Source organism: Daphnia magna, linkage group LG4, assembly GCF_020631705.1.
Source record: "Daphnia magna isolate NIES linkage group LG4, ASM2063170v1.1, whole genome shotgun sequence".
Classification (NCBI taxonomy): Eukaryota; Metazoa; Arthropoda; class Branchiopoda; order Diplostraca; family Daphniidae; genus Daphnia; species Daphnia magna.
The window spans coordinates 2,095,052-2,119,501 of NC_059185.1; the positions used below are offsets into that span (position 1 = coordinate 2,095,052).

General features: G+C 41.0%; 6 protein-coding genes across 12 annotated transcripts; 4 read left to right on the forward strand and 2 right to left on the reverse strand.

Annotated features, from left to right (window-relative positions):
• Window positions 1-51: 51 nt before the first annotated feature.
• On the reverse strand, window positions 52-2,918 carry LOC116921139 (LHFPL tetraspan subfamily member 3 protein). Its single transcript, XM_045172711.1, has 4 exons — window positions 1,687-2,918; window positions 1,291-1,619; window positions 708-947; window positions 52-644 (listed from the first exon to the last, which is right to left on the reverse strand). Exons 1-4 carry the CDS (start codon window positions 1,782-1,784, stop codon window positions 412-414), a joined length of 900 nt encoding a protein of 299 aa, XP_045028646.1. The 5' UTR covers window positions 1,785-2,918; the 3' UTR covers window positions 52-411.
• Window positions 2,919-4,786: 1,868 nt separating this feature from the next.
• Window positions 4,787-9,084, forward strand: LOC116921134 (oxysterol-binding protein-related protein 3). Of its 3 annotated transcripts, none has more exons than XM_045172706.1 (11): window positions 4,787-5,089; window positions 5,198-5,653; window positions 5,729-5,896; window positions 5,974-6,496; window positions 6,592-6,906; window positions 7,002-7,373; window positions 7,471-7,632; window positions 7,747-7,970; window positions 8,073-8,190; window positions 8,256-8,501; window positions 8,572-9,084. In XM_045172706.1, the coding sequence occupies exons 2-11, from the start codon at window positions 5,279-5,281 to the stop codon at window positions 9,003-9,005; spliced, it is 2,937 nt and encodes a 978-aa protein (XP_045028641.1). In that variant the 5' UTR covers window positions 4,787-5,089; window positions 5,198-5,278; the 3' UTR covers window positions 9,006-9,084. The 3 variants fall into 3 exon arrangements, with proteins under 3 accessions (XP_045028641.1, XP_032783250.1, XP_045028642.1); XM_032927359.2 differs by having other exon boundaries at window positions 4,788-5,037; XM_045172707.1 differs by having other exon boundaries at window positions 4,788-5,037; window positions 7,005-7,373.
• A 1,843-nt stretch (window positions 9,085-10,927) lies between these two features.
• On the reverse strand, window positions 10,928-15,239 carry LOC116921138 (coronin-6). 4 transcript variants are annotated; one of them, XM_045172710.1, is made up of 9 exons: window positions 14,972-15,239; window positions 14,428-14,626; window positions 13,826-13,980; window positions 13,657-13,754; window positions 13,371-13,549; window positions 13,076-13,297; window positions 12,642-13,001; window positions 12,439-12,576; window positions 10,928-12,360 (listed from the first exon to the last, which is right to left on the reverse strand). In XM_045172710.1, exons 2-9 carry the CDS (start codon window positions 14,623-14,625, stop codon window positions 12,052-12,054), a joined length of 1,659 nt encoding a protein of 552 aa, XP_045028645.1. In that variant the 5' UTR covers window position 14,626; window positions 14,972-15,239; the 3' UTR covers window positions 10,928-12,051. The 4 variants fall into 4 exon arrangements, with proteins under 4 accessions (XP_045028645.1, XP_032783255.2, XP_045028643.1 ...); XM_032927364.2 differs by having other exon boundaries at window positions 15,008-15,237; XM_045172708.1 differs by lacking the exon at window positions 14,972-15,239 and adding an exon at window positions 14,750-14,943.
• Window positions 15,240-16,211: 972 nt separating this feature from the next.
• Window positions 16,212-19,105, forward strand: LOC116921124 (4-coumarate--CoA ligase 3). The gene is made up of 9 exons (XM_032927336.2): window positions 16,212-16,367; window positions 16,611-16,896; window positions 16,962-17,369; window positions 17,432-17,472; window positions 17,532-17,647; window positions 17,716-17,879; window positions 17,944-18,121; window positions 18,219-18,547; window positions 18,634-19,105. The coding sequence occupies exons 2-9, from the start codon at window positions 16,618-16,620 to the stop codon at window positions 18,904-18,906; spliced, it is 1,788 nt and encodes a 595-aa protein (XP_032783227.2). The 5' UTR covers window positions 16,212-16,367; window positions 16,611-16,617; the 3' UTR covers window positions 18,907-19,105.
• Window positions 19,106-19,395: 290 nt separating this feature from the next.
• LOC116921125 (4-coumarate--CoA ligase 4) lies at window positions 19,396-22,192 on the forward strand. 2 transcript variants are annotated; one of them, XM_032927337.2, is made up of 9 exons: window positions 19,396-19,537; window positions 19,739-20,020; window positions 20,118-20,525; window positions 20,591-20,631; window positions 20,697-20,809; window positions 20,870-21,036; window positions 21,113-21,290; window positions 21,394-21,722; window positions 21,802-22,192. In XM_032927337.2, exons 2-9 carry the CDS (start codon window positions 19,751-19,753, stop codon window positions 22,078-22,080), a joined length of 1,785 nt encoding a protein of 594 aa, XP_032783228.1. In that variant the 5' UTR covers window positions 19,396-19,537; window positions 19,739-19,750; the 3' UTR covers window positions 22,081-22,192. The 2 variants fall into 2 exon arrangements, with proteins under 2 accessions (XP_032783228.1, XP_032783229.1); XM_032927338.2 differs by having other exon boundaries at window positions 19,418-19,538; window positions 19,751-20,020.
• Window positions 22,193-22,356: 164 nt separating this feature from the next.
• Window positions 22,357-24,288, forward strand: LOC116921128 (palmitoyltransferase ZDHHC3). Its single transcript, XM_032927341.2, has 6 exons — window positions 22,357-22,836; window positions 22,904-23,040; window positions 23,102-23,121; window positions 23,186-23,250; window positions 23,317-23,529; window positions 23,611-24,288. The coding sequence occupies exons 1-6, from the start codon at window positions 22,501-22,503 to the stop codon at window positions 23,770-23,772; spliced, it is 933 nt and encodes a 310-aa protein (XP_032783232.1). The 5' UTR covers window positions 22,357-22,500; the 3' UTR covers window positions 23,773-24,288.
• Window positions 24,289-24,450: the final 162 nt, after the last annotated feature.

Genomic DNA, 24,450 nt, shown 5'->3' on the forward strand with positions numbered 1-24,450 from the left:
AAATCTAGTTCACCATTTCGTCACTGCAGCCAAAAAAAAAAAAATAAAAGACACATTTTCTTTTCTTGTATTTTTTTGTTTTGTTTGAATGTTTTGACCACGAAAACAAAAAAAGGAGATAAAAAGTTGATGATAATATCCACTGTGTAAAACAATTTTTAAAAAATATTTAAATACAAATTCGGGACGGATATAAAAGAGAAAGGAATGTTAATGTACACGTAATACATTCAGATCGACGCAAGCAAAACTGGTGCTGGCGTGCAATTGTTTTCTTTTTTTTTTGAATAAAAAGGGCTATGCACTAGATAGTCTATTTTTTTTTTTAAATGTCCGAGTTTTGCCCAATAGAGCAGAAATGAATAGTAAAGTGGTTTGAGTGGTTTTTTCTTTTTTTTTTAAATCCCCTTATCAAAGGTGGAAGCGATGTTGATTGGAGCTAGCGTATTCCGGTCGGTAGGAATGGGCTGAAGGCGGTTTATTGACAGAACGATGACCAGCTCGGTAGGGAGTTCCATATTCCGGCATTCGGTCATGAACTTCACCAGGGTGGGGAAACATGGCTACCGATTGGCCGGAAACGGTGTGGGCTGAAGATCGACGCGACCGTTGCCCGTCATTGACGTAACCTTGATTCACTTCACCTAGAAGTAATGAAAGAAAATGTAGTAGCTGTTATTTGAGTAACGGAGAAAATATCAACAGACCTTTGTAGATGATAGGATAAGGCTGAAGCGACAATAGTTTGACATGACGGACGGCGAGAGTAAACGCTAAAGCGGCTAGGACAAGAACGTCAGCCACGCCTATCATTGCCAAGATATAGGCCCATCGAAGTCCGCATTGTCCCGGATAAAAATGTCTTGCTGAAGGACCGCATACTTCTTGGACAGATGGATCCGACCAGCCTCCAGGGAAAGCCAAGACACCAACTATTAAAAACGCGCCTGCCAAAAAAACAAAACAAAAAAATTGAAATAAAAATCAGGGTTAGTGGATTCGAAAGCCGATTGTTATCGTCGTTGAAATCTTTTTTTTTTTCACGGTAATAACGTGATAGAAACGTTCCGGTCTGACAACGGGAGTGACAAGGGTTGTAGCAAAAGAAAACGTGAGACAATAGACAACAATGCCAGTGCTCCCGAGCGGAAAGTTGAATGACGTTTACAAGATAGCAGGCTTTCACCATTTCTGCGATTGAACGATCTATATCTGGGTCACGTTCCACATCGGAATAATCAGTTGTGAAAGTTGTTTTTTATTGGTTTTACAAAAGGGATTCTTATTTACCTGAGAAGAATTGGAGCCAGCCACAAATATGGAAAACTGTTGATGGGCTGAAGAAGAAGAAGAAGAGCATGGCACACAGGCACAATACAATGATGACCACTGAGAGGCCCACGAAGACTGTAGCAGCTCTAAAAGCGGGATTCAGGATGGTGTTGAAATCCTCAAGCTGCCCTTTGCAAATGATCTCTTGTCCAACTGCGCTTTTAACCAGGCTGCAGTGTTTCCAAAGGCCAAAGTAACCTGTTCCTTTTGACTCCACAGTATCTCCTATCCATTGGGGTTGAATGAAGACCACCACGTCGATGATGGCAAAGCAGAATGTAAAGACACTGGATATAAAATGCATCTAAATGTTAAGTCCAGTGTGTTAATTAATAATAGTAGAGTTACACGTACCCCCAGAGGACTCCAACAGCTTTGCTGCTGCGAAGATAGTTGGATGTGTGCATTTGACTGGATTCGATAAACTCAACTTGAGCAACACTGGCCACCATTTCTTGCCTCAAAATTCCACACTCGCTAACTTGGTCCCGGAATTCGCTTGTCCAGCATTAACGAAAATACTTGGAAATTCCAATTCCAATGTAATCAAAACAATCTGATCGTGCTGGTTGTTAACTTGATGCGATTTGACGAATCACATGTTTCAGTCTAACAGTTAACACCAAATACGCAGCACTCGACGAGTGGAAGGAGGGCCTAACGAGAGCGGCGCGTCCCTGACAACTCGAGAGCATTAAAGTTACTTACACTGCTAGCACGGGCCGATTTGGCATCTTTTTTTGGCCACAGACACACCTGAAGTGTTCCCAGCCATCGTCTAGTACTACCTGTTGACCGGTATACTCTGCACGGATCTAAATTTTGACGCACCGCCAACCTTGTCTGCAGAAAAACCAAAACATTCCGAAAAAGTATTTCCAGGCATTTCCATCTAACGATCTAATCCACCGCGTGTAAGCAAGAACCAGTTCGACCCTTGCATTATATTAAGCTCAGTGAAGGGAGCTGGATATGTTATGTCGAATAATGACCGTTAGTGATTGAAGGTTAAACCTGTTATTGATTTTTTTTTTAAAGATTTCCGTCCAAGATTAACGTGTTCAGTAGTTCAAGTCTGAATTTACCGTCGATCGGGGGCTCATTACCGCAGGGGAATAAAATGCTTTGGGAAACGTGTTTTTATTATTTGTCTTGTTCAAAATATCGAGGGCGGCTGTGCCAGGTACTCTTTCAAGGCTAAAAAATAAAACACAATGTCCGTCGGACTGTGGCTATTATTTTTAAACGTACCAGTCGCTTCCAACGGTTCTCTTGCATACGAATTCAGGAATGTGGGAAGCGAAAAGCACTTTTGGTGGGAAAAAGGGTATTGTTAGGAAACAAACGTGACGACAGCATTGACAAAACCACTTTGTTTTGCATACGATCAATCGACACTGGACTAGGAATGTATGTTAACAACGCCGTTTACTCAGAGGAAACCCAATAGTTTGTAGACTTTGTACTCAGATTGGCAGATCAAAATCGATTACGAACTGTTTAGTTCTTTTTTCAGAAAACTATTTTTTCTCGTGCTCTTGTTTTAACAGATGATGGGAGAATTCAGATCCGATTTCACTGAGGTTAAAGTAAAACTGCGTGAGTCTGTTTAATGGGAGGAACCATTTAAGTTTTATTCGATCCTCTAGCAACCATTTGCGCGCCCACAAGGTGTTTTGTGGTAGAGCCGTAGGCCCTGGGCGGAAATCACACCGCCAGTGGACACCGTTTGATAAAGAATCCGACGTATCCATTTCCCGTTCTATTTTTTATTTTTTTTATTTTAGTTTTTCTTTTAGATTCTTTTTTTGTTTTTTGTAGATGAGGGAGTGATTTATTGCTTTTTGTAAACTTTTTTGTTTGGCCATGGTGGCTATTACAGCGGCATCTAGCATCCAGAATACCTATTGGAACAGTGTCATCTATCGACTGATTTCTGCAACAAAAAATACCCGATGGAACAATGCCATCTATCGACTGAATTCTGCATATCGTTTCTGCTTCCAAAATAGCTGCAATGCGCAGTAAAAAAAAAATAGAAAAGTGAAAGAGAACAGAGTTAAATGTATATGCGTGTATAAATAATGTGAAAGGGAATCATTTGGACCTTTCACTTTGCCTCAAATGCGGTTGGGGATTAGAAATTGTGGCTGCTTCGATGATTTTTATACTGTCACGATGGATGAAAACTAGAAATCGGCTTTTACAGTACTATATAGTCATCTCACAATTATTGTGCATTGCGCAAACCCCATTACCTTCGTTTATTCAACTCGACCAACACAACTTTAAATTGAATTGCGAAAAGGCCCGAACGACTCGGAACGTACGGTACTCCTTTTTAATGTTTTCATTCTCGATTCCTCACGGATTGTAGTGTTGCATCGATACGGTTCTTATCTTATGCTATTCGTGCTTGCTTGTATAGTAACGGATAGATATCAAGTCACGCGGCAGGAGAAATAAATATTTTGGCATCATGTTACTTGTTTTGTTTTTTGCCGTCTCTTACTGCATGCGTGGCGTGCTTGACCTGATTATACGTTTGTAGAAATATTTTTCTCTCTCCTGCGATGACAGAGATAGACCCAGCGTAAAACAAAGGGGGCTGCATAACTGGATAAGTTTTACTTTTTTGCTCACTAGTCGTTTCTCTTATTAAAGGCATAGGCTCTTTTCAGTTTAGAGTTTCCAGTCGAATCTAGTCGCAATTTTGATTACAATGCAAAAAGAGTATTGAACGCTCAGATTTCCTTCCCCAACCCTAATGTTTGTAAAATGTCATGGGTCAAGAAATCCGGAAATCGATGCGCGATGTAAGAATGGCGTCATATACGTATACTCAGTCACACATGATTGGGTTTAAGTATCGATATCGTACGAGATATTCTTGGACGCTTTCTACATAGTCGCTAGCTTGGATATATTCCTCAAAAACTCTAGAGCTGTAAATGATGCTTTTCTGTATCCCCTTTTGTGTGTCTGATGGGAATAAACGACGAGATGGACTAAAACGAGGCGGCTGTATCTGAAAGGCTCGTTGGCTTACTATAGTCATTATCGAACGTGAGATCGATTTCATTATTACGATGCAGCGGGAGAGTATCCGGGACACGTTTCCCGAGGTACATTATGAAGTTTAGTCGAGCGCTCAACACAAAACAAAACTCCCTTCTCCTCTTCTCCAACAGCTGTTTCCCAGTAACGAGAAAAAAGAAAAAAACAAAACAAAAACATTAGTCTAAGAAAAACCAATAAGAGTCTAAACCCTCCTGAGAGATTGTTTTGTGGCCTTCGTTCATTCCTTTGACTTTCGCTATTTTCCAAAACAGCAGTCCATCTCTGCTGTTGTCTGTTATAGATTCGTGTAGCGTGACATTGCGTAAAATATGTTATCGCATGGAGGCGGACGTCCCCCTTCCTCTTCTTCATAACGTTACAAAAGCAAAATCAGGCCAGAAGACAAAAGTAGAGCCACCGCATCTGTTGGTTCAATAGCCTGCCGTGTTGGTTGGTTGGCTCAAGTCAACTGACTGACTAGTTTTTCTACTTTTGCACTAGCAGTCCAGTCTCTATAATCCTTGTGCTGTGTTGGTTGTTTTTGCGTCCTGGAATTTTATTGTCGGGTTGAGGAGGCCGGACCTCTTTCGTTACCGGCTTTGAAAGTTAAAAGAGATATCCGTCGTCCACACCATTTAGTACTCGGTAATTTCTCACTTATATAGCAATCAGGAAAGGGACGTCATGTGTCAAAAATGTGAGATTAGGACGAAAGTGAAGGGCCACCGCAAAAATTAACCTTTTGCAAGGCTAATATATATTCATTTTTTATATTGTTCTAATTTCATGGTACATTCTCTTTCAGCCTGAAGACGTGTGTGTATGCACTTTTATTGAGAAAATCAGCTGCACTACTATGTTAATCATCAGACCTGGTTAGATAATAATGTCTGGATTAAGGCAGATTGCTACGGAACCAGAAAGTTTGGATTCCAAGGCTCTGGACGGGAAAATGGAAAGAAGCCCCCGATTGAGACATCACACTAAATCACACAGTGAAAGGATCTCTGACTCTGAACTGAGCACTGAGACCAATAGTCTTTCTGCTGAATCAAACAATGAAAATGGCAGATCACCTGTCAAATCAACACCATCTGGATTGGACCTACACCAGCAAGTCAAAACAAAGCAAAGAAGACGTGGGGCAGAATGGGAAATCATTGATAGCTTCAAGAATCTCCAAGGTGGGGATCAAGTACCCAGTAAGCTTGAAGGAGTTCTTCTTAAAAAACGTAAATGGCCCTTGAAAGGATGGCACAAGGTATCAATTGATGAATAGTTATACCTGCTAAAGAGGTTTTCAAATTTCTAATATATATTTTTTTCTAACCCTCAGAGATATTTTGTTCTAGACAAAGGCAGTTTAATGTACGCAAAGCGTTCAGCTGATTTAGCTCGTGGCAAACCCCACGGCTCTGTTGATTTAGGGTTATCAGTCATCTCGGCTAAGAGACGTCGATGTCGCATCGACATTGACGCAGAAGTATTTATCTACCATATCAAGGTACAGCGTGAAAACGAAAACAACAAACAAGCAAATATGACCGTTGATTCGATTAATCGAATTCTACCTTTAATCAGGTGAAATCGCGAGAAGAATTTGGACAATGGTTAGAAGCATTGAAAGAACACCGTCAATTTCGTCAGCAGCAATTGCAAAGCCGAGAAGCGGCTCAGAAGATGGTGGCGTCTCCGGTGCTTTCTCCTTGTAATCGAGATGAGATGAGCCCTACAGGAGTTGGCGGCCTTCATGTATCAACCAGTTTCGGCACAGCAGAAAGTTTGATGCCCATGTCACGTGAAGGCTCATTGATGCGAAACCTAAAACCATCGAGGGCTAATATGCTGTTGAGCGAAAGTTCTGCAGCATTGGAGCAACTGAACAATGACATCGTTTCCGCACAGGAGAGACTCATTCATCTGGTTAAGTGTGCTGGGGCATGGAGCCATTCGTCCGATAGTCAATCGACGACTGGAAATATTTCACCGGCCACCAAGAAAGATAGAAAAAAGTTTGTTTTGCGACGCAAAAAGAACAAATCTAATACGAGCACCAACTCTGCTGAGCCACCTGCTTCTGCTTCCATGTCCGAATCCGAGTCGGGTCTGTTCGCACGCTATAAATCATTTGGCTGAAAATACCGTTATTTATTTGCTACTTTCTTTCTTTTTTCCTTTTTTTGTTTGTTTGTCTTACAGCAAATATCAACGTTGCACTTAACGATAAGCACTCTCCACTGAGTTGTAGCATCCCATCCCTCTCGCCATCGATAAACGGCTCTTCGGCGACTGAAATGTTGGCCCCGCCCATGTCCGATTGTAACATGCTCTCGCCAACCGATCCAGGTCACGATTTTCTGAATGGGGCTCAAGATCTGATAGGGCGACTCACAACGTGTTTACGCACGCTGAATCACGAACGAGAGCGTCTCAAGTTGGTCATCGAAACGGCCACAGAAACGTCGTCGATTTCTTCTCGTAACGGAGCGACTTTGCAGCGTGACGGTGGCGTTGGTGAGAAATTCGCAATGGATTTATGCTAATTAACCCATTTTTTTTTCTTTCTTTCTTACTGTTTGAACGTAATAATGGCATTTTCCCATCTGGAGCAGTTCCTAGCATGGTCGCCTCACTCCGCTGCGCCCTCCATATGGCCGTCCAGCAGAACAACGAATTGCGTGCCCGCTTGCAGAAAATCCGGAGCGAAGCCGAAGTGGCCATCGAGGGCCCCAATTTAACCATGTCTCTGGAACTGGATTTGAACGCTTCAGCCCGACTGGGTCATCATTCGCTTTCTTACAGTAGCTCTTGCGTCAGCCAGTCCGAATTCTTCGATGCTAAGGAGTATCTGACGGACGTGGCCGCCAGCGATTCATCTTCCGATGCCAGCGAAACGGAAATGGAAGGCGAGAATGAAGCGGAAGAGGAAGGCAGTGTGAGCGAAGCCAGCGAGATGGGCAACGAAGCGTCCAACGATCCAGGTTTCTTTGCATTTTCATTGAAACAAATTCTTTACAAGGAAATTGGATCTTAACGATGAACGGATGGTTTTCTTTTTCTTTTTTTTTTTGCACACAGAATCTCCCGAGCCCGTGGTCAAATGCACCACTGGCCGCCGAACAAAATTACCAGCCCCTAAACCCAGTACTGAGGATCTGAGCTTGTGGAATTTGATGAAACGCAATATCGGAAAAGACTTGTCTAAAGTCTCTATGCCTGTTGTTCTCAACGAACCGATTGGTAAAGAAAAACAAAAAACAAAAAACTATAATCGCCCACCCACCCCTCAGTTGGTTGCGAGAGACATAACTAATAGATTTACCCGCTTATTGGCTCACGGAAAACCAAAAATAGGTATGCTGCAACGGCTCAGCGAAGAATTAGAGTACAGCGAGTTGCTGGATAAGGCTTCTGAAACGGAGGACCCTTACGAAAGAATGGTGCTAATTGCCGCCTTTGCCGTTTCTGCGTACGGCTCCTCGCACGTCCGCGCCGGCCATAAACCATTTAATCCCCTGCTGGGCGAAACCTACGAATGCGTTCGAGAGGACAAAGGCTTCAAGTACATTAGCGAACAGGTATGGTGTCACCTCGTATTTTTGTTTGTGTGTGTGTGTGTGTGTGTCGCGTTTAGTCGTCATAGAAGTTGCGTCATCTTTTAATTTGTTGTCTCTTCTCAGGTGAGTCATCATCCGCCTATCAGCGCCTGTTACGCGTCTTCCGAAAATTTCGAGTTTTGGCAGGATATTCGAATCAAAACAAAATTTTGGGGCAAGTCGATGGAATTCCAGCCGTTGGGTAAATAGTACAAGGAAATGAATAATATTTAAATCATTGATTCATTTGCATTTTTCTAATGATAGGAACGGTAAATGTTCGACTTCCGAGATACGAGGATCATTATCGGTGGAACAAGGTGACCACCTGCGTTCACAATCTGTTTGGCGGCCAACGTTGGGTTGACCAATACGGTGACCTCATCATTACCAACAACAAGGGCATTCGTTGCAAGCTGAATTTCGCTAAAGCCTCGTATTGGTCGTCTAATCGTTACGAAGTTGTTGGCTCCGTCACCGACCCCGACGGCAAACTCGTCCACCATTTGTTTGGTAATTTTGCTATTTTTACATATCTCGTGACGTTTTATTTAGAGCGTGTTGCGCAATGGTCCAATAATAGGCAAATGGTGCGAAGGTCTGTACTGCGGAGTGGCGCCATCAGCTCGTTGCGTCTGGCGACCCGGTGCACTTCCCGAAGATCACGAGCACTATTACGGCTTTTCACGTTTCGCCATTGAACTGAACGATCTGGAGCTGTCTCTGGTGGACGTACTCCCATCGACCGACAGCCGATTCCGTCCGGATCAGCGCCTGCTGGAAGAAGGTAACGTCCCAGGTGCCGAGGCTTCCAAGTTGCAACTGGAGCAAGCGCAGCGCGAGCGTCGCATTACCAACGAGCAACGAGGCATCAAGCACCAACCCAGGTGGTTTAGATGCACTGCGTCGGACAGCGTCGCCGACGAAGACGGCGAAAAATGGGAGTTTGCCCACACGTACTGGGACGCTAGGGCTCAGTCGAAATTTCGAGACATGAACCTTATCCGCCTCTGGTAGTTTATTTGATAAACAAAAGCAAAACAATCAGTAGATAGGCTCTAAAGTGTGTTGTTTTGATCTTTTATTTTATTTTTTTTATTTTTTTCTTAAAAAAAAAAAATGGGAGCCACTTACTAGGGGAAAAAGAAAAGGATTTATTAATCCTCCCTCTTATTATGTAAACTACTAGCTCCTGGTTTCACAGCCAACCTGAGCCTTTTTTTTTTTCTCTTTCCTGCTTTCCTATTTTCGAATGGACAAAAATCATTGGAGGTAAAGTAGATTGAAGCTGGCCTAAGTAATATAGAATTGAAAGTGTGAGCTCTTTTGGGAAGTGACAAACAGACTTTTGTTGCTGCTATTCTTCACATTTCTTGGGGGGGGGTGTTATCCCACTAAAGAAATCGGTAAAAAAAAAAAAAAAACACGAAAGATTGGGATTGTGAATCCCTTTTCTTCTGTCTGCGTTTAACTTCCTGCCTAAAACACCACTACCAGATAACCCTTTTATGTAGTTAAATTGTTCACGCTCCCGCTGCCTGCGTTCTCTTTCCTATTTTCAATCCACCGAAATGCTACAAGGTGTTTCGTTTACACATTTAAGTAAAAAAACTGAAAATGTAGGGAAATCTTTCAATGTCCTGCTGAGCTTTAGGACGTCGGAGAACTGATTTAGTAGAACACGGAATTTAACTGACTCCCTCTACCTTCTATTCGATAGCCCATCCACCTCTTTTTTTTTTTGCTTGGGCGCGCGTGTGTGTGTGTGTGTGTGTAATTGCATGTTACTTTTTTGTATCCATCCAAAAGGAAATTCGTCTGCCGGACACAGACAATTCAAGCATTAAAAATGCATCTCACATATTTGCTTCAAATTTGAGGAAAAAAATAGCAAAAATTGGGGGGAAGGGGGAAAGAATGTCACACACACAAGACGAACAAAAAAAAAATTATAATCTTTTCTTTCTTTTCGTCTCGAAGCCGTCAATCTTCTCCTTCGCTTTAGGTCAAACATACGTACGAAGGTAAAAATTAATTAATTGTACTTCTGTTGTTTTTTTTTCGGAGTTTCCCACTCTCCTGCCCCCAAGTCTCGTTAAGTTTATTGTAATTTTTTTTTTTTTAGGGGGGAGGGTTCTTCTTTTGTCTCTCGTCTGTTTCTTGGGTCTGTTATAAGCCAGATAATCAATCTCTTAAAAAAAAATTATTATAATTTTTTTTTTCTTGTAAAAATTGAAGTGGGCAAAGAAAAACGCGGCAACCAAATGTTGGTGGTAGTTTTTCTTAATGCTCCGATGTTCCTTTCCTTCCCCGTTTTTCATCCTTAGAATATTATATACATATTACAATATAACGTTTACCACACCCTTGATAGGTTACTTGAGAAAATATGAAAAAGATAAAAAAAATTTAAATAAATAATAAAATGAGGAAAAGGAGAACTGAAAGCGAAAGGATGTGACGTGTTCATTTTGAAAAAAGTCTGTGTCTCGTGTAATGAAGAAGTGTGTAAAGCCGAGCGGATTAATAAACAAATTAAAACTATAAATAAATAATTTTTTTTTCTTATCTTTTTGTATGGTTTCAGAAAATGGTTTATGTTTCATCTTGTACACTTTGAATTCGCCGCATTCACAACATAAAATATGAAGAAAAAAAATATAAAGATTAAGAGTAAGACAGCACTCAATCAAGTAACACTTTGTTGGAGTGTGAAAAAAAAATCAAAACAAATTCAAGCCTGAAATTAATTTCGGGAGAAGAGGAAAATGTGCGCAAGAAGATTGTAATGTTGGTTTTGCAGCAAGAAAATGTGTTTCGCATTATATGAGAAAAGACTTAAGGCTTTCTGACGATGAGAGTTGGCGGCATGTATCTTCCCATTTGATTTTGGAGTTTGTTTTCTCGAAGTACTGCGTCAAATAAATTAACATCACGTGTCAAGTGTGTGTTTCGAGTGTTAAGGCTCTTCATTATTATTTTTGTTTAATATGTGCAACAACAAAGATAAAGAAGGCGATCCCCATCCATGGGCTTGCATCTGTTTTGCAGTGTTAGTTTGAAATTGGTAGGTAGTTGAATCACTAAGGCACTTTTAATTTTTTGAAACAAGACTCTTGCGGGAGCATCGATGTTGCGACAGTAGTTTTCCTTTTGACCGTAGGCATGGTGTTTAGAGAGCAAAAAAAAAAAAAATGTTCAGAGAGAAACAGGACACAAAAAAAAAAGCCACACAACATCATTGATGATTTTTGACCAAAATATACAGAGTAGTAGTTTTTTTTAAAGATTTGCGCAGACAAAATTGGGTTCAAAAACAATATGGCAAATTCGCCATTTTGTTCTTTTTTTTTTCCAGCCATTTGTTGTTGATTTTTTTTTTAAATCCCTCCCCCAACCTTCCCAGGAAAAAAAAAAAAACGCAATGACAAAGAACAATGTCTCGCTGTCGGGGTAGTAATAGAACTTGTGCGGCGTCCACGAAAACACACAAAAAAAAATGATTAGCAAGGGAGGAAAAATAGAGAGATAATTGAATAATCATAATAATTATAAATGATTTTGTACCTAGCAGACTGACAATTGGGGGTAGGGAGGGTATTTAGTTTTTTTGTTGTGTAGTACACTAGTAAGAAGGAGCTGGGAAGGGTTTCATTCATTTAAGAGTTATTATAAGCGATGACGGCTAAACAAGTTTTCGAGACCCTTTCCTTCTTAGTTTTTTTTTTTTCTTGTTCGTTTTTAATTTTTTTTTTGTTAAAAAAACTTGTTAAACAAAATAGTATAAGAGGGAAAATTATGAGGTTGATAAAGTAGAGAATAACCAATTAAATCGTAAACGAATAAATATTAGAAAGGGAAAGATTGAAAAAAAAAAAGCGTCTTACAAATATAATTGGCCGTTAATCATCGTGCGTCGTTGAGGGGGAATTGAGGGGGAGTAGTGTTGGTGGTGACAAGCTGAGCTAACTGAAAAATAAAGCTCGGCTAAATCTTTTTGTGTTTGTGTGTACGACAGATTTCTTCTTTTTCTCTGTTTCCTTTTCTCGTGCGTGTTCAACGCTCAGACTTCATCGGGAGCCATATCCTCGGCGATGGTCTTGGCCACGTTGGCGTTGGTGTCGTGACTGACGTGGTTGTTCTCGTGCTGCTGCCCGCTGCCCGTAGTGGCCGATTGCTGCGGGTTGTTGGCGCTAGGGGTGGATGGCGAATCGGTGATGAGCGAAGTGTTGGCTGATCCCGTCGAATTGTTCAAATCAGCGCTGGAAGAAGAAGCGGCGCGGGCCTCCAGTGCACGGATTCGCTTTTCGTGCTTGACTAACAAGGACTTTAGACGCCGGATCTCGTCCATTAGCTCTTCAACCACCTTCGCCTGTTTAAAGAAACCATGTCCCAACGTGAGTCATCCGAACGACCATTGGATCAAAGAATGAAAAGGTAAACGACATACTGGAACGCCCGAATTGGGTGGAGACGCAGGGGCTTGAGGGTTGTTGGCACCACTGTCGGGACTATCCGCAATGGCCGACTGCGATCCCGAAGGACTCCTCGGTGGCATTTTGCTCAAGACATTATGTTTCTTTTGAACCTGTAATAGCGTTGAGGGTCTGCAAATCATATCCCTAATAAACAACATGTCGACGGAAAAGTTACCTTCAAGTCCTGTTTATTGGTGGACAACTGACTACCAGATCTCATCGACACAAGGATCGGATTATCGTCTTTGCCGGCAAACCACTCCTCGGCTGATAGGGCGGGCACGTCTCCAGGAGTGTCTGGATACAAATCTTCCTGGAAGAGTTCCGATTTCCTGGGCACAGTCATAGAGACGACTTGGCACAGGCCGGAATTGTTGAGTCGGAAGAAGCGAGTAATTTCGCACGAGGTCACGTCCACGCCGCGCTTGGGCATCATGCCGATGCCTCGCTGCGGATCGGGTGTTTGAAATGTATTGATGTAATGGACGAATGGGGGCTCGGGAGTGATTTCAAAGTATCGAATCACGGAGTCACCCTATACAAAGACAAAGACCCGTGATTAGAAAGACTTTTTTTTTCAGAAGAAAGATCAACTTAATACTTTTCTACCTTGCCGCAGAGGTACACCATGTTGGTGTCGGCATCGTAAAGGGGAAACATGACACCGTTCGACGTGTCCAACTCCACCATGACGATAGGATCGTTCAGATGGCCGGGTGCGCGCAGTGAATATTGTCTCTCGGACATCTTGGAAAAACCCGTAGTAAAGACGAGTCCGTTTCGTAGGTAAATTGCACGTGTAGCTTTCGATCCTTCGTGACAGATTGCCTCCTATTTGCGTTTCATTTCCAATTTCGGTTAATTATTTTGATAAATTCCATGGATTGTCTCTCCGGTCACATACCTCGTCGACATTCCCGTTCCTAGGATCGATGATGCGAATCTTCTTATCCTTGCACGTTGTGAGCAATTTGGAGCCTTCCCAGTTCCAACAGGCAGAGTACACCAAGTCGGGATGACTGTCAATCACAACTGTCGGCTCACCAGTTCCCACGTTCCATATGACTACCAGATTATCTGAACCTGTGGACGGTAGATAAAAAAAAAAAAAACGTCAGTCAAGGGAGAATGTAGACAACAATGGCGGTGATGAGTCAAAACATGGTGTTGACACAACAAGGTAAACACACCCGCGGTAAGCAAGACATTTTGAGCGGATGGATGCCACAAAACTAGGCCAACTCTTCTCTGATGATAGAGTAATTCCACAACTGGTTCCGTCAGCGTTCTAAAGAAAAAAATCACATTGCGAAACTGAAATTGATAGTTTAACTGAAATTACAGAGCATCTAATTTTACCTAGATAATCCATGGTCGGGGACTTGCCAAACCTTGACGACGCAGTCTTCGCTGCCAGAAGCAATGACGTTGTCATTATGCGGACACCAGGCAATGTCCAACACAGGCCCTTTGTGGCCGCCGACGAGTGGGTGATCTGGATTGATTCTCCCTACCTAATGGTTTAAAAAAAAAAGGTTTAATGTAAATAATATCCAAAAGAAAAAGACATAAAAATTAAAAGGGGACACACACAAAAAAAAATGAACGACTTCTTTTTCTCAGCTGTGAAAAGCAACGGGAGACGAGGAATATGTGCAATGGTTGAGGACACAAGCAGGGAAAAATCTATTTTGGGTAGAAGGCAGGGAATAATCAGCACCCGTTGCGCGTGAAAAAAGCAACTCTCATGTGTTAAGGCTAATGACTCAGTGGCTATTTCTGGACATTATGATGAACTCCTTTACCATAAAAATTCAACACCAACTGCTTATGATGAAAAAGCTAGTTCGGCAGTATTGGTTTCATGAAGTAGAGGTATAAGTCTTTGACCCTATATGGTATGACTTGGTGAAGTGGACAGATCTGATGATGATTGATGTGTGAAAGGAAACATACACTACCTTTGCCAGCGGTAAAACAATGAATGCCCCACCACCTGCAGATTCCACAATAATGGCCAGGAATTTTGGGTTGACAGCACAGAAAGTGGAATCCCAAGAAGATTTCGACACCCGAATGTTGTCATAGCACTGATCTCTCTTCATGGCTTGCCCGTAGACATGCCTAAATTTGGAAACACGAACAGCTCGAAAAGACATCCTGAAAATGAAAAATGAAAGAATGCATAGCTGTCAGTTATCTATAATCCAAAGAGAAATTTACGTGAACTGGAAACAGTTCACCAACATAAGCACTACAAGGTATATAGATTACTGAAAATACTTATTGGTCTCTCAACAGCACTCAACGGCACAAACAGGAGTGTCAGTCAATGTTCTAATGACAGAGTCACACTTATTTGATACAAGGGAGTTTACTACAAAACAATAACCACAGCAGAGACCACAAACACCGAGATACGACTCTCGGATGCCAGAAGTCCGTTTGAATTTTAATTGTACAGGGTGTGGGTGAGGGGTGTGGGAAACGTGAATATAAACGCACTGTGAGAGGAAGACTTGTAGAGGGACGGTAACGTACCTGTAAGAAAAGTGCAAGGATTTTGAGTCAACAGAACTTCAGCCGGCAGAGTTGAAACCAAAGAAAAGGAAGAAAAGAAAAAGGGGAGAGAGAAGGAAAAAGGGAGGTAAGAATATATCAAGAGATGGGCGAAAAAATTGGCACTGAAAAAAAAAGCCGAATGTCAGTGGGCGATTCGATCCAAAACTGCGGGGCGACTGCAGCGCACTCGAGCGGTCAGACTAGAGGATCTCTCGTAACCAAAGCCTTTTATGGTATTGCTACTTGCTAGCCGATAGAGGAGAGAGAGAAGGTTCCTTTGCTATATGGGCGCTGGCCCCACAGAGACCGCACGAGATATCCTCTCTCCTCCCCCTTTCTCAACTTTTTGGCTCCACTCACTCGTCTCTTACGATGTGAAGCGCTCACTCACATAGCAGTTGTCATTTCTTGTAATCAATTTAGACAATATCGAAATCCGATTGATGATCCAATACGATTGCGCCAAATATTTTACCGATATCCTTTTGTTTGTTTTTCTTTCAAATAAAGTCGGTGGTTAGAAACGCATTATCGGATAGGAAGCTTAATAATCCAAATAACGTGCTAATACTAACGAATCCAACCCTCCCCCAACCCCCCAAAAAAAAATGCGCATAGGCTTGCGTGACACGAGAGCTCCAGACCGGTATGAGTCACTCATTTTTTGCCTCCCACCCGTCTTTTTTTTTTTTCTTTCTTTCTTTCTACTTTCTTTGTGAGTGTGTGTACGTGTCTGTCAACCGCGTCATCCGCTCCGAACGGATAGAACGCGGAGCGGCTTCCCCACATACGTCCGGAGCGTACGTGTTGTTATACATCTACGCTATTTTCGAACGCCCGAAACATATATATACACCACCGCATGTGCCCACTTTCGTCCCGCTATTTTTTTTTTTTTACTAGCGCATCGAATCGTTGTTGCAGCTGCGATAAAGTAACCGTAGGAAAACCGACTTGAAAGGAAATTTTTTTAAATGCTATCTCTCTTTTTTGAAAGGAGAAAATTGAGACCACAGCCATTTACAGATAAAAAGTCGAAAGGGTATAGATTATTGTTAGTTCAATTTGTTAGTGCTGTCGCGAGATCAGATAAGCGTGTTACCATGTTTAAATATAGTACAGGGAAAACCTAAGTTTTCAATGATTTAATGGGTTTGAGTTTCAAAGCTTATCGGTAGCAAAAGATGTTGCTAAAAACGGACACCAGGTTCGCTTGCACACGAGGGCGATAAAGTCGGAAGGCCATCTACATTGTTTTTCAATTTTAATGCAGTCCGAGTTGACCTTGCAGTACAAAAACAAACAGGTGTCATCAGTTCATCACCTCCTAGTCTTTCTTGTAAGCAAAAAATACTTTCATTTACGCTTCGAAAGTTAATATCGATTAAAAACCACGTTTACAATGAATGGATCAATTTTTGAAACCTTGCTTCTCAAACATTATTTCTCTCTTTCGAAGAGTAAATTACGAAACAATCGTTGCCATAAAAGTACCTCAGATAATTCATTCTCGATTGCCTTTGAAATGAATTTTCTATGTAATTTTTTATCGAAACAATTTTGTTCTAACTGAAAATCACAGGAAAGCAATGGCGGGCCTCAGTTCGTTACGTTTCAAATCGTTCAATGGCTGTTTAAAGGCCGTTCAAGCATTTCGTGGTACGACGAATTGTGTGGTGAAGAATCTTAATGTCCATCAAGTGCAGTATCGAGTAGTGTCTGGCTTCTCCTCAAGTGGCAATTTAACGTCGGGAAGCCTTGATAAAAACGTCGTCTATTCTCGCCACGAGGATTTCCGTCTCGTCGACCAAACAGTTGTGCAACGCATTTTCGACCGGGCATCTCTATGGCCCAATCTTATAGCTATGGTAAGATTCGAACATCCCGTTCCTGACTTACATAATTGTGTTAACGGATTAGTAATTTCTGTTAGGAATGTTGGGGAACTGGTCGAAAATATACATATGGCAAGCTACGTGATTTGATCCGTAATTTTGGCAGTGCATTGGTTAGAATGGGTTTCAAACAGGGTGAAGTGTTTGGAATGATTTTACCTAATCTTCCGGAATTTCCCATTATCTTGCTTGGAGCCGCTGGTATCGGTATGCCAGTCACAACGGTTAATTCTACCTATACTGTGGAAGAAATTGCGCGCCAATTACAACTTTCTGGCGCCACCGTCGTCGTCACCATTCCAGAATTGGCGGGAACCCTTCGTCAGGTGGCTCAACAATGTCCTGAAATTCGACGCCTCCTGGTGGTTGGTAAACCAGAAGAAGGGTTTGCTTCCCTTGAAGAAATGTTACAAGATAATGGTGATCTTTTTGACGACAATATCAAGGCATGGAAACATTATTTTGGCTATAAGGGACGAAACAATGTTTATAATATTTACTTTTACAGATCAACCCATCGGAAGACATTTTTGTACTACCTTATTCAAGGTAGTTCCGTGCACTATTTTACGAAATTAATATCACTAATTTAATCTATCGTCTAACAGTGGAACAACTGGCGTTCCTAAAGGGGTCATGCTTACTCATTCTAACGTCTGTGCCAATATTGCACAAATGGGGCATCCAGGAACAATGAAAGTATCCTACTGTCCTGCCACATCCAGTAATAACATTAAATCTTGGTATCTTTACTTAGTGAAATATACATATGGTATGTTATTTTGAAAATAGACCATTCATCAGACTTGCAAGAAGTCTTTATTTGCCTACTCCCGTTTTTCCACATGTATGGGATGCTTGCTGTTGTCCTGAACGGTTTGGATCACGGAGCCAAGATGATAACCCTCCCTCGTTTTGAAGGCGAATCGTACCTTAATGCCATTAATCAGCACAAGGTAATATGAGTCTCACCTTATCGCATTTGAATATTCCATCGATTGGTGAATTTTTATTTTACAGCCGTCGACTTTACATCTCGTACCTCCGCTGGTGTCTTTCCTCGGACATCAACCTAATTTGAAATTAGAAGCATTTCGTCGGTTGCATACGATTGTCATTGGCGCAGCTCCATTAGGACCGGCCGCTGCAACCAGACTGGTCGAACGTTTGCAAAAACACGATCTATTGATGCAGGAAGGTGAATTTATGTAGATAACAAGACGTTTCCAACTGGTAAGACAGAAAGTAATTTCAAAACTATATCATTGTGTTTTGTTTTGTTTTGTTTTTTTCAGGATACGGGATGACTGAAACATCTTGCATTAGTCATTTCAGTCCGATTGTAAACAACCAAATTGGATCGTTTGGTGAGCCTTTATCTCGGACTAAAATCAAAGTTATTGACGTTGACACTGGCGAACCTCTCGGACCCGGCCAACATGGAGAAATGTGTGTATCTGGCCCACAAGTGATGAAGGGATACTATAAAAATGAAAAAGCGACCAAAGAAACTGTTGACAGCGCAGGATGGCTGCACACTGGAGACATGGTTTATTATAACGAACAAAATCAGTTTTTTATTGTTGATCGTTTGAAAGAGCTTATTAAAGTGAAAGGCCTCCAGGTATAATTTTGTTGAATAGTTTTAGCGACAGGCTGCATAACAGACCATAAAGTGAATTATGTATTTTACACTTTCAATCGTCAAAGGTATCTCCGTCAGAGTTGGAAGACGTTCTAAGACGCCATCCTGGCGTTCTGGATGTGGCAGTTATCGGTGTTCCTGACGAATTTGCTGGTGAACTTCCTCGCGCTTACGTTGTCAAGAAACAAGGCATTACATTGTCTAAGCAAGAAATTGTAAAATTTATCGATGCCAAAGTATCAAATCATAAAAAACTGAAAGGGGGAGTTGTCTTTCTTGACGCTATTCCCAAAACAGCTACTGGGAAAATACTTCGTCGTGAATTGAAGAAGCTGTAGAAATGTTGGGTTTGTTTTTGTTCCTCTTCGCGTTTTTTTCCACGATTTTGACACTTTGGTTTCGATGAATTAAAACTATATAGGTATATACATATTTTACTGGTTATTTTCCATTTACGATTTTTTTAAAGATTTAAATTGATCAACGTAGTTAATGACTTCCATGAATGATTCAATTGACATTCCATTCGATTTGCAATCTAATAGTTTCATTTGAACTATACCAAAAAATTAGCAAACCTTTTTATCGATTAGAACAGAAAATCTTTCTTGATGAAATGTTGGGTCTTCCGTTGAACACAAAATTTCAACAGATTAGGTATAATTTGAAACAGAACAAAAGCCAGGTTCGTTTCAAACCTAATCAATACTTTTCGATGAAAAACATTTTTAAATATCTTAATGGCAGTAAAAATTATTTTCAATTTTGTATAAATTTTTTTTTACCACGACAACGATAAATGACACGAAAGATTTCGAGGTAACAAAATCTAAAACTGGCAACCATAGGATTTGGATACCAGTGGTAGCGTGGTATTGGGCCTACTACACGGTAGTAGTGTTTATCAGTGAACGAAGCTCAGAAGTAGAAGATATATTTGTGTCTCCTCATCAAGAAGTCTTCTTTTAAGTAAACGTTTCACTCATTTTGTTGACAACGTGAAAAAACGAGTGTTTAGACATACTAGAATCTATCCTTTTTGTTGACGGGTTCAAGGTCCTGTTTTTGTTTGTCTGATTACAACAATCATTCGAATTGGTGCAGAAAGGAATTGATTTGCGATTATTGTTAATTGTTGGTTGTTTTATTGCCCATTTTCTCGTTTGGAAGTAAGGAAAAGCAATGGCGAAACTCGGCCTATTGTCACGTATCTACAACTTCCGAATTGGTGTGAAGGCTAAACAAGCCTTTCGCGTCACGACTGGTCCTACTGTGCAGCGTCTTGGTCTTAACCTTCAGATTCGTGCAATGTCCGATGCCCCATCAGGCGAGGCCTCGTCGATCGATAAGCACATCGTCTATTCTCGTCACAAGGATTTCGATCTCCGTAGTCAAACAGTAGTTCAACGCTTCTTCGAACGAGCTTCCATGTGGCCCAACTTGACAGCAATGGTATAAAATCCTTGCCTTGTTTCTTTTTCAAAACCGCAGTGTTTGAATGATCAGCAGCGATTGGTTTTCAACTAAAAAGAAAAATCATTCATTGTAGGAATGCGGTCTGACTGGTCGCAAATATACATACGGCAAGTTACGTGATTTGACCCGCAATTTCGGCAGTGCATTAGTTCGGATGGGTTTCAAACGAGGCGAAGTCTTTGGAATGGTTCTTCCCAATCTTCCTGAATTTCCAATAATTTTGCTCGGGGCTGCCGGTATTGGTATGCCTGTTACTACGGTCAATCCAATTTACAACGTGGAGGAAATTGCGCGCCAATTGCAACTTTCTGGCGCCACCGTCGTGGTCACCATTTCGGAATTGGCGGGAACTCTTCGCCAAGTGGCTCAGTTATGTCCCGAAATTCGTCGCCTCATAGTGGTGGGTAAACCAGAAGAAGGATTTGTATCCTTTGGAGAAATGTTGCAAGACCCCGGTAACCTTTTCGACGAAAACATTGAAGTATGAAATGATACTTGGATCTAGGGTGAATAATTCTAGAAATAATGAAATGTTATGCAAAGCAGATCAATCCGATGGAAGATGTTTTTGCGTTGCCATTTTCAAGGTATTAAGTTTATAATTTCACAAATAACTATTATAGTTCATCGATTGATTAATTGACTGTACAAGTGGTACGACTGGACTTCCAAAAGGTGTTATGCTGAGCAATGCTAATGTAACTGCCAATATTCAGCAGCTTTTACATCCCACAGCGATGAAACTTACCACTCCACCACCAACTCGTAGAAAATAATTTCATATAATGTATTTATCGTTTGATTTTTCATTTTGGGTACTAACAGGCCACGAAACGGACGTCCTTCAGGAGGTGTACGTCTGTATTCTCCCATTTTTTCATATGTATGGAATGGTGGGTGTTATGCTGACAGGTTTGGATTTAGGTGCCAAAATGGTTATTTTGCCTCGTTTCGAAGGCGACTCGTACGTCAATTCCCTACATCAACATCATGTAAATCGATATTGTACTATTTGTTTCAGTTTTCAGTTGGCCGTGAAACTGATTTGTTATAATGCGTTTTTTTTAGCCGTCGACGTTACATCTTGTTCCCCCTTTGGTTTTATTTCTTGGACATCGCCCTGATCTAAAATTGGATGCATTTCGTCGACTACATACCGTCGCTATTGGCGCTGCTCCATTAGGACTAGCGGTTGCCACTAGATTCGTCGAGCGCTTCCAAAAACACGACCTATTGATGCAAGAAGGTTCCGATAAATAGTTTACAATTATCTGCCATAGTATTTTCAAATTTCAGCAAAATGTTTTAATTTCTTTTCAACTTTATTTCCGAACTATTGATCATTTTAGGATGTGGGATGACAGAAACAACGTCTGTTACTCATCTCAGTCCGGTTATAAACAACCAGATCGGTTCGTTTGGTGAGCCATTATCTCGGACCAAAGTCAAAGTTCTGGATGTAGATACCGGAGAATCTCTCGGACCCGGTCAACATGGAGAAATGTGTGTGTCGGGTCCACAGGTGATGAAAGGATACTATAAAAATCCAAAAGCAACAGAAGAAACTATTGACAGTGACGGATGGCTGCATACTGGAGACATGGTTTATTACAACGAACAAAATCAATTTTTTATTGTCGATCGATTGAAAGAGCTTATTAAAGTGAAAGGCCTCCAGGTATCATCGATTTGGTTTGATATTTCTAGTAACTGACCGCTTTACAGATCATAAAATAAACAATTTATGTTATTTTAAGGTGTCTCCATCAGAGCTGGAAGACATTCTAAGGCGCCATCCCAGTGTTTTGGATGTGGCAGTTATCGGTGTTCCTGACGATGCTGCTGGTGAACTACCTCGCGCGTATGTCGTCAAAAAGCCCGGCGTTGCGCTATCTAAAGAAGAAATTGCTGAATTTGTTGACGCTAAAGTTTCCCATCATAAAAAGTTGAAGGGAGGAGTTCATTTTCTTGATGCTATTCCCAAAACAAATACTGGGAAGATTCTCCGCCGTGAACTAAAAATAATGTCTCAGTAATTATCGCAGATCTGACTAGACTGGTGAACGGGTAATCTCAAGCTGGTATAGTTCTGAAAATTTTATGAAAACTCAAGTACGTTGAATTTTAAAATAAACTCATCGCAATATCGCATAGATAACCTTGTTAACGTAGCAGGTTAGCGGCAAAGGGACCGTTTCGGATAGTAGACGGGCTAGACGCCAGAGTTGCTAGCTGACACTGATTAGTTGGTGCTTGACAGGCCTTAAGCTGTATCTTAAAATTTTTCGTTACAGGTTGAAAACATTGAACTGTCATCGTATTGGGCATTATAGTACTTAAGACTTTTCTCTAATCCATTTAAAGTCATCGAACAAAAAGGTGGGAAGTCGAATTTCTCAGACTGACCATGTTCCTTATCGGTTTTACGTTCTAACGTCAGTATTAAGTATATAAAAATGAATTATACCAATCAAAGCAATAATAGCAACCACTATCAAACGGACGACGATTTAAGTATTAATGTGAGTCCCGGGCTCAGTTTTACCTCCGACATGGATATGCATAACCGTTGCTGCTCAGGACGGTTTTGGTGCATCCAGGATATATGTGGAATCATTTGCGTCGTCCTCACGTGGCTCTTGATCCTTTATTCAATGTTTGTTTCATTTTTTGTTATCCTCATCCCTGCAATTTCGACACACACAGTTTTCAGTGTGTTCAACTTAGTATTATTTTTGGCCCTTTCCTCGCTTGCCTTTATCTCCCATGTTAGGACAATGCTAACTGATCCAGTAAGTCTGTTATACTTATAATATTTAAGAGTGATTTTCTAAGGTGTTAACTTTGATTCAACCATAGGGTGCTGTTCCTAGAGGAAATGCAACCAAAGAAATGATCCAACGGATGGGATTGCAACAAGGACAAGTTATATTCAAGTGCCAAAAATGCTGCTCAATCAAGCCAGAGAGAGCCCACCATTGTTCTGTTTGCCAGAGGTAAGCCTTCAGTTGTCTGCTTGTTTTTATGCTAGTCCTTAATCATTAAAATTTTTCACAGGTGTGTGAGGAAGATGGACCGTAAGTTTAACCATCCAGTCAAATCCATATTTGAGCTTTCCATTTAAACATATTTGTTATCTAGACCATTGCCCTTGGGTAAACAACTGTGTGGGAGAGAACAATCAAAAATTTTTCGTCCTTTTTACAGTAGTGTATAATTTTTACGTAACAAAATTAAAAGATCCAACCTAATCCGATTCCATTTTTCTACAGTTCTATATAGCTGTTCTCTCAGTGCATTCCTTAGTATTGGTAATTTTGCAATTCATTTCTTGCGTTCACTCCGAATGGAAAGAATGCTCGAATTATAGCCCGCCAGCTACAGTCATCCTACTGTTGTTCCTCGGTTTCGAGGCCTTACTTTTTGCGATTTTTACAACTATTATGCTTGGAACCCAAATGCAAGCAATATGGAACGATGAAACTGTATAAAGAAATTTATTTTCTACTCTAAAATTTTAATTTTACATTGTAATGCGCAATATCATTTTTTTGTTTAATAAATAGGGTATCGAACAACTGAAGAAGGAGGAGGCACGCTGGATAAGAAAATCCAGATGGAAGAGTTTCCACGCAGTTTTTGGACTGTTTAGCATTCAGTGGTTCTCGCCGTTCACAAATCCGCCTTTGGACGGAAAGAAAAGGAATGCGTATTTGTATGCCGTTTGACAAATCATAGTTCTTTGTTTTGAACAACAGCTGCCCTTATAGAGCCGCTGTAATGATTGTTATTGAACCACATCGTGCACGTGTTTTGTCTTACCTGTACTCACCGATTTTGTAATTAGATTCACCACCTTGGAGTGATCACAAAGAAGGCCGTCACGTGTTCGATTGTCGCCTTCAGTCTTAAAAGGAAAACAAAATCTGTCCATTCTCTGTCCGACCATGAAATAATTTAGCGTGTATATATTACATGTTACACCCGTATATAGATTTAATCATGTATTTTCTGGCGTGTGGCATTTATGCTTTAAAACCATTTCTCATTTAGCTGAATAGTCCAATCTTCCCCAGCATGAAAAACGAACATTCAAGCGAGAAGCGTCTAATGTGAAATGTTCTTGTCTTCAAGTCACGTGTTAACGTGTCATTATCAGCAGCATTGTGGCCACGTGTAATTAAATGACAGATTATTCTTTATGCTATAAGATCCCGCCTCAAATTTACACGGTTGAAATTTTACAGCACTGTTGGTAACGAATAATTTCTAATCTTGCTTTTATCTGCCTTTTATTTCTAGCTTCCTTACAAATTATCGCTCGGAATTTTAGTTTTAGATGAATCTCTAGGAAATTGGTATTTCGATACATCTGTTAAGCTCGAAGGACCGATAAGCAATATTTA

What these genes read in the sequence shown, in the direction of transcription:
- LOC116921124 (XM_032927336.2), top strand. Translation starts at nt 16,618, where the DNA reads ATGGCGGGCCTCAGTTCGTTACGTTTCAAATCGTTCAATGGCTGTTTA. An exon ending in GGCCCAATCTTATAGCTATG is followed by an intron (nt 16,897 to 16,961) that starts GTAAGATTCGAA and finishes AATTTCTGTTAG; the next exon opens with GAATGTTGGGGAACTGGTCG. An exon ending in TTAAAGTGAAAGGCCTCCAG is followed by an intron (nt 18,548 to 18,633) that starts GTATAATTTTGT and finishes CAATCGTCAAAG; the next exon opens with GTATCTCCGTCAGAGTTGGA.
- LOC116921138 (XM_045172710.1), bottom strand. Translation starts at nt 14,625, where the DNA reads ATGTCTTTTCGAGCTGTTCGTGTTTCCAAATTTAGGCATGTCTACGGG. An exon ending in CCCGACCATGGATTATCTAG is followed by an intron (nt 13,755 to 13,825) that starts GTAAAATTAGAT and finishes TTTTTTCTTTAG; the next exon opens with AACGCTGACGGAACCAGTTG. An exon ending in AAATGTCTTGCTTACCGCGG is followed by an intron (nt 13,550 to 13,656) that starts GTGTGTTTACCT and finishes TACCGTCCACAG; the next exon opens with GTTCAGATAATCTGGTAGTC.
- LOC116921128 (XM_032927341.2), top strand. Translation starts at nt 22,501, where the DNA reads ATGAATTATACCAATCAAAGCAATAATAGCAACCACTATCAAACGGAC. An exon ending in GTGTGTGAGGAAGATGGACC is followed by an intron (nt 23,122 to 23,185) that starts GTAAGTTTAACC and finishes TTTGTTATCTAG; the next exon opens with ACCATTGCCCTTGGGTAAAC. An exon ending in AATTTTTCGTCCTTTTTACA is followed by an intron (nt 23,251 to 23,316) that starts GTAGTGTATAAT and finishes ATTTTTCTACAG; the next exon opens with TTCTATATAGCTGTTCTCTC.
- LOC116921134 (XM_045172706.1), top strand. Translation starts at nt 5,279, where the DNA reads ATGTCTGGATTAAGGCAGATTGCTACGGAACCAGAAAGTTTGGATTCC. An exon ending in CATGTCCGAATCCGAGTCGG is followed by an intron (nt 6,497 to 6,591) that starts GTCTGTTCGCAC and finishes TTTGTCTTACAG; the next exon opens with CAAATATCAACGTTGCACTT. An exon ending in TCAAGTACATTAGCGAACAG is followed by an intron (nt 7,971 to 8,072) that starts GTATGGTGTCAC and finishes GTCTCTTCTCAG; the next exon opens with GTGAGTCATCATCCGCCTAT.
- LOC116921139 (XM_045172711.1), bottom strand. Translation starts at nt 1,784, where the DNA reads ATGGTGGCCAGTGTTGCTCAAGTTGAGTTTATCGAATCCAGTCAAATG. An exon ending in GCTGTTGGAGTCCTCTGGGG is followed by an intron (nt 1,620 to 1,686) that starts GTACGTGTAACT and finishes TTTTATATCCAG; the next exon opens with TGTCTTTACATTCTGCTTTG. An exon ending in TTATCCTATCATCTACAAAG is followed by an intron (nt 645 to 707) that starts GTCTGTTGATAT and finishes CATTACTTCTAG; the next exon opens with GTGAAGTGAATCAAGGTTAC.
- LOC116921125 (XM_032927337.2), top strand. Translation starts at nt 19,751, where the DNA reads ATGGCGAAACTCGGCCTATTGTCACGTATCTACAACTTCCGAATTGGT. An exon ending in GGCCCAACTTGACAGCAATG is followed by an intron (nt 20,021 to 20,117) that starts GTATAAAATCCT and finishes CATTCATTGTAG; the next exon opens with GAATGCGGTCTGACTGGTCG. An exon ending in TACCACTCCACCACCAACTC is followed by an intron (nt 20,810 to 20,869) that starts GTAGAAAATAAT and finishes GGGTACTAACAG; the next exon opens with GCCACGAAACGGACGTCCTT.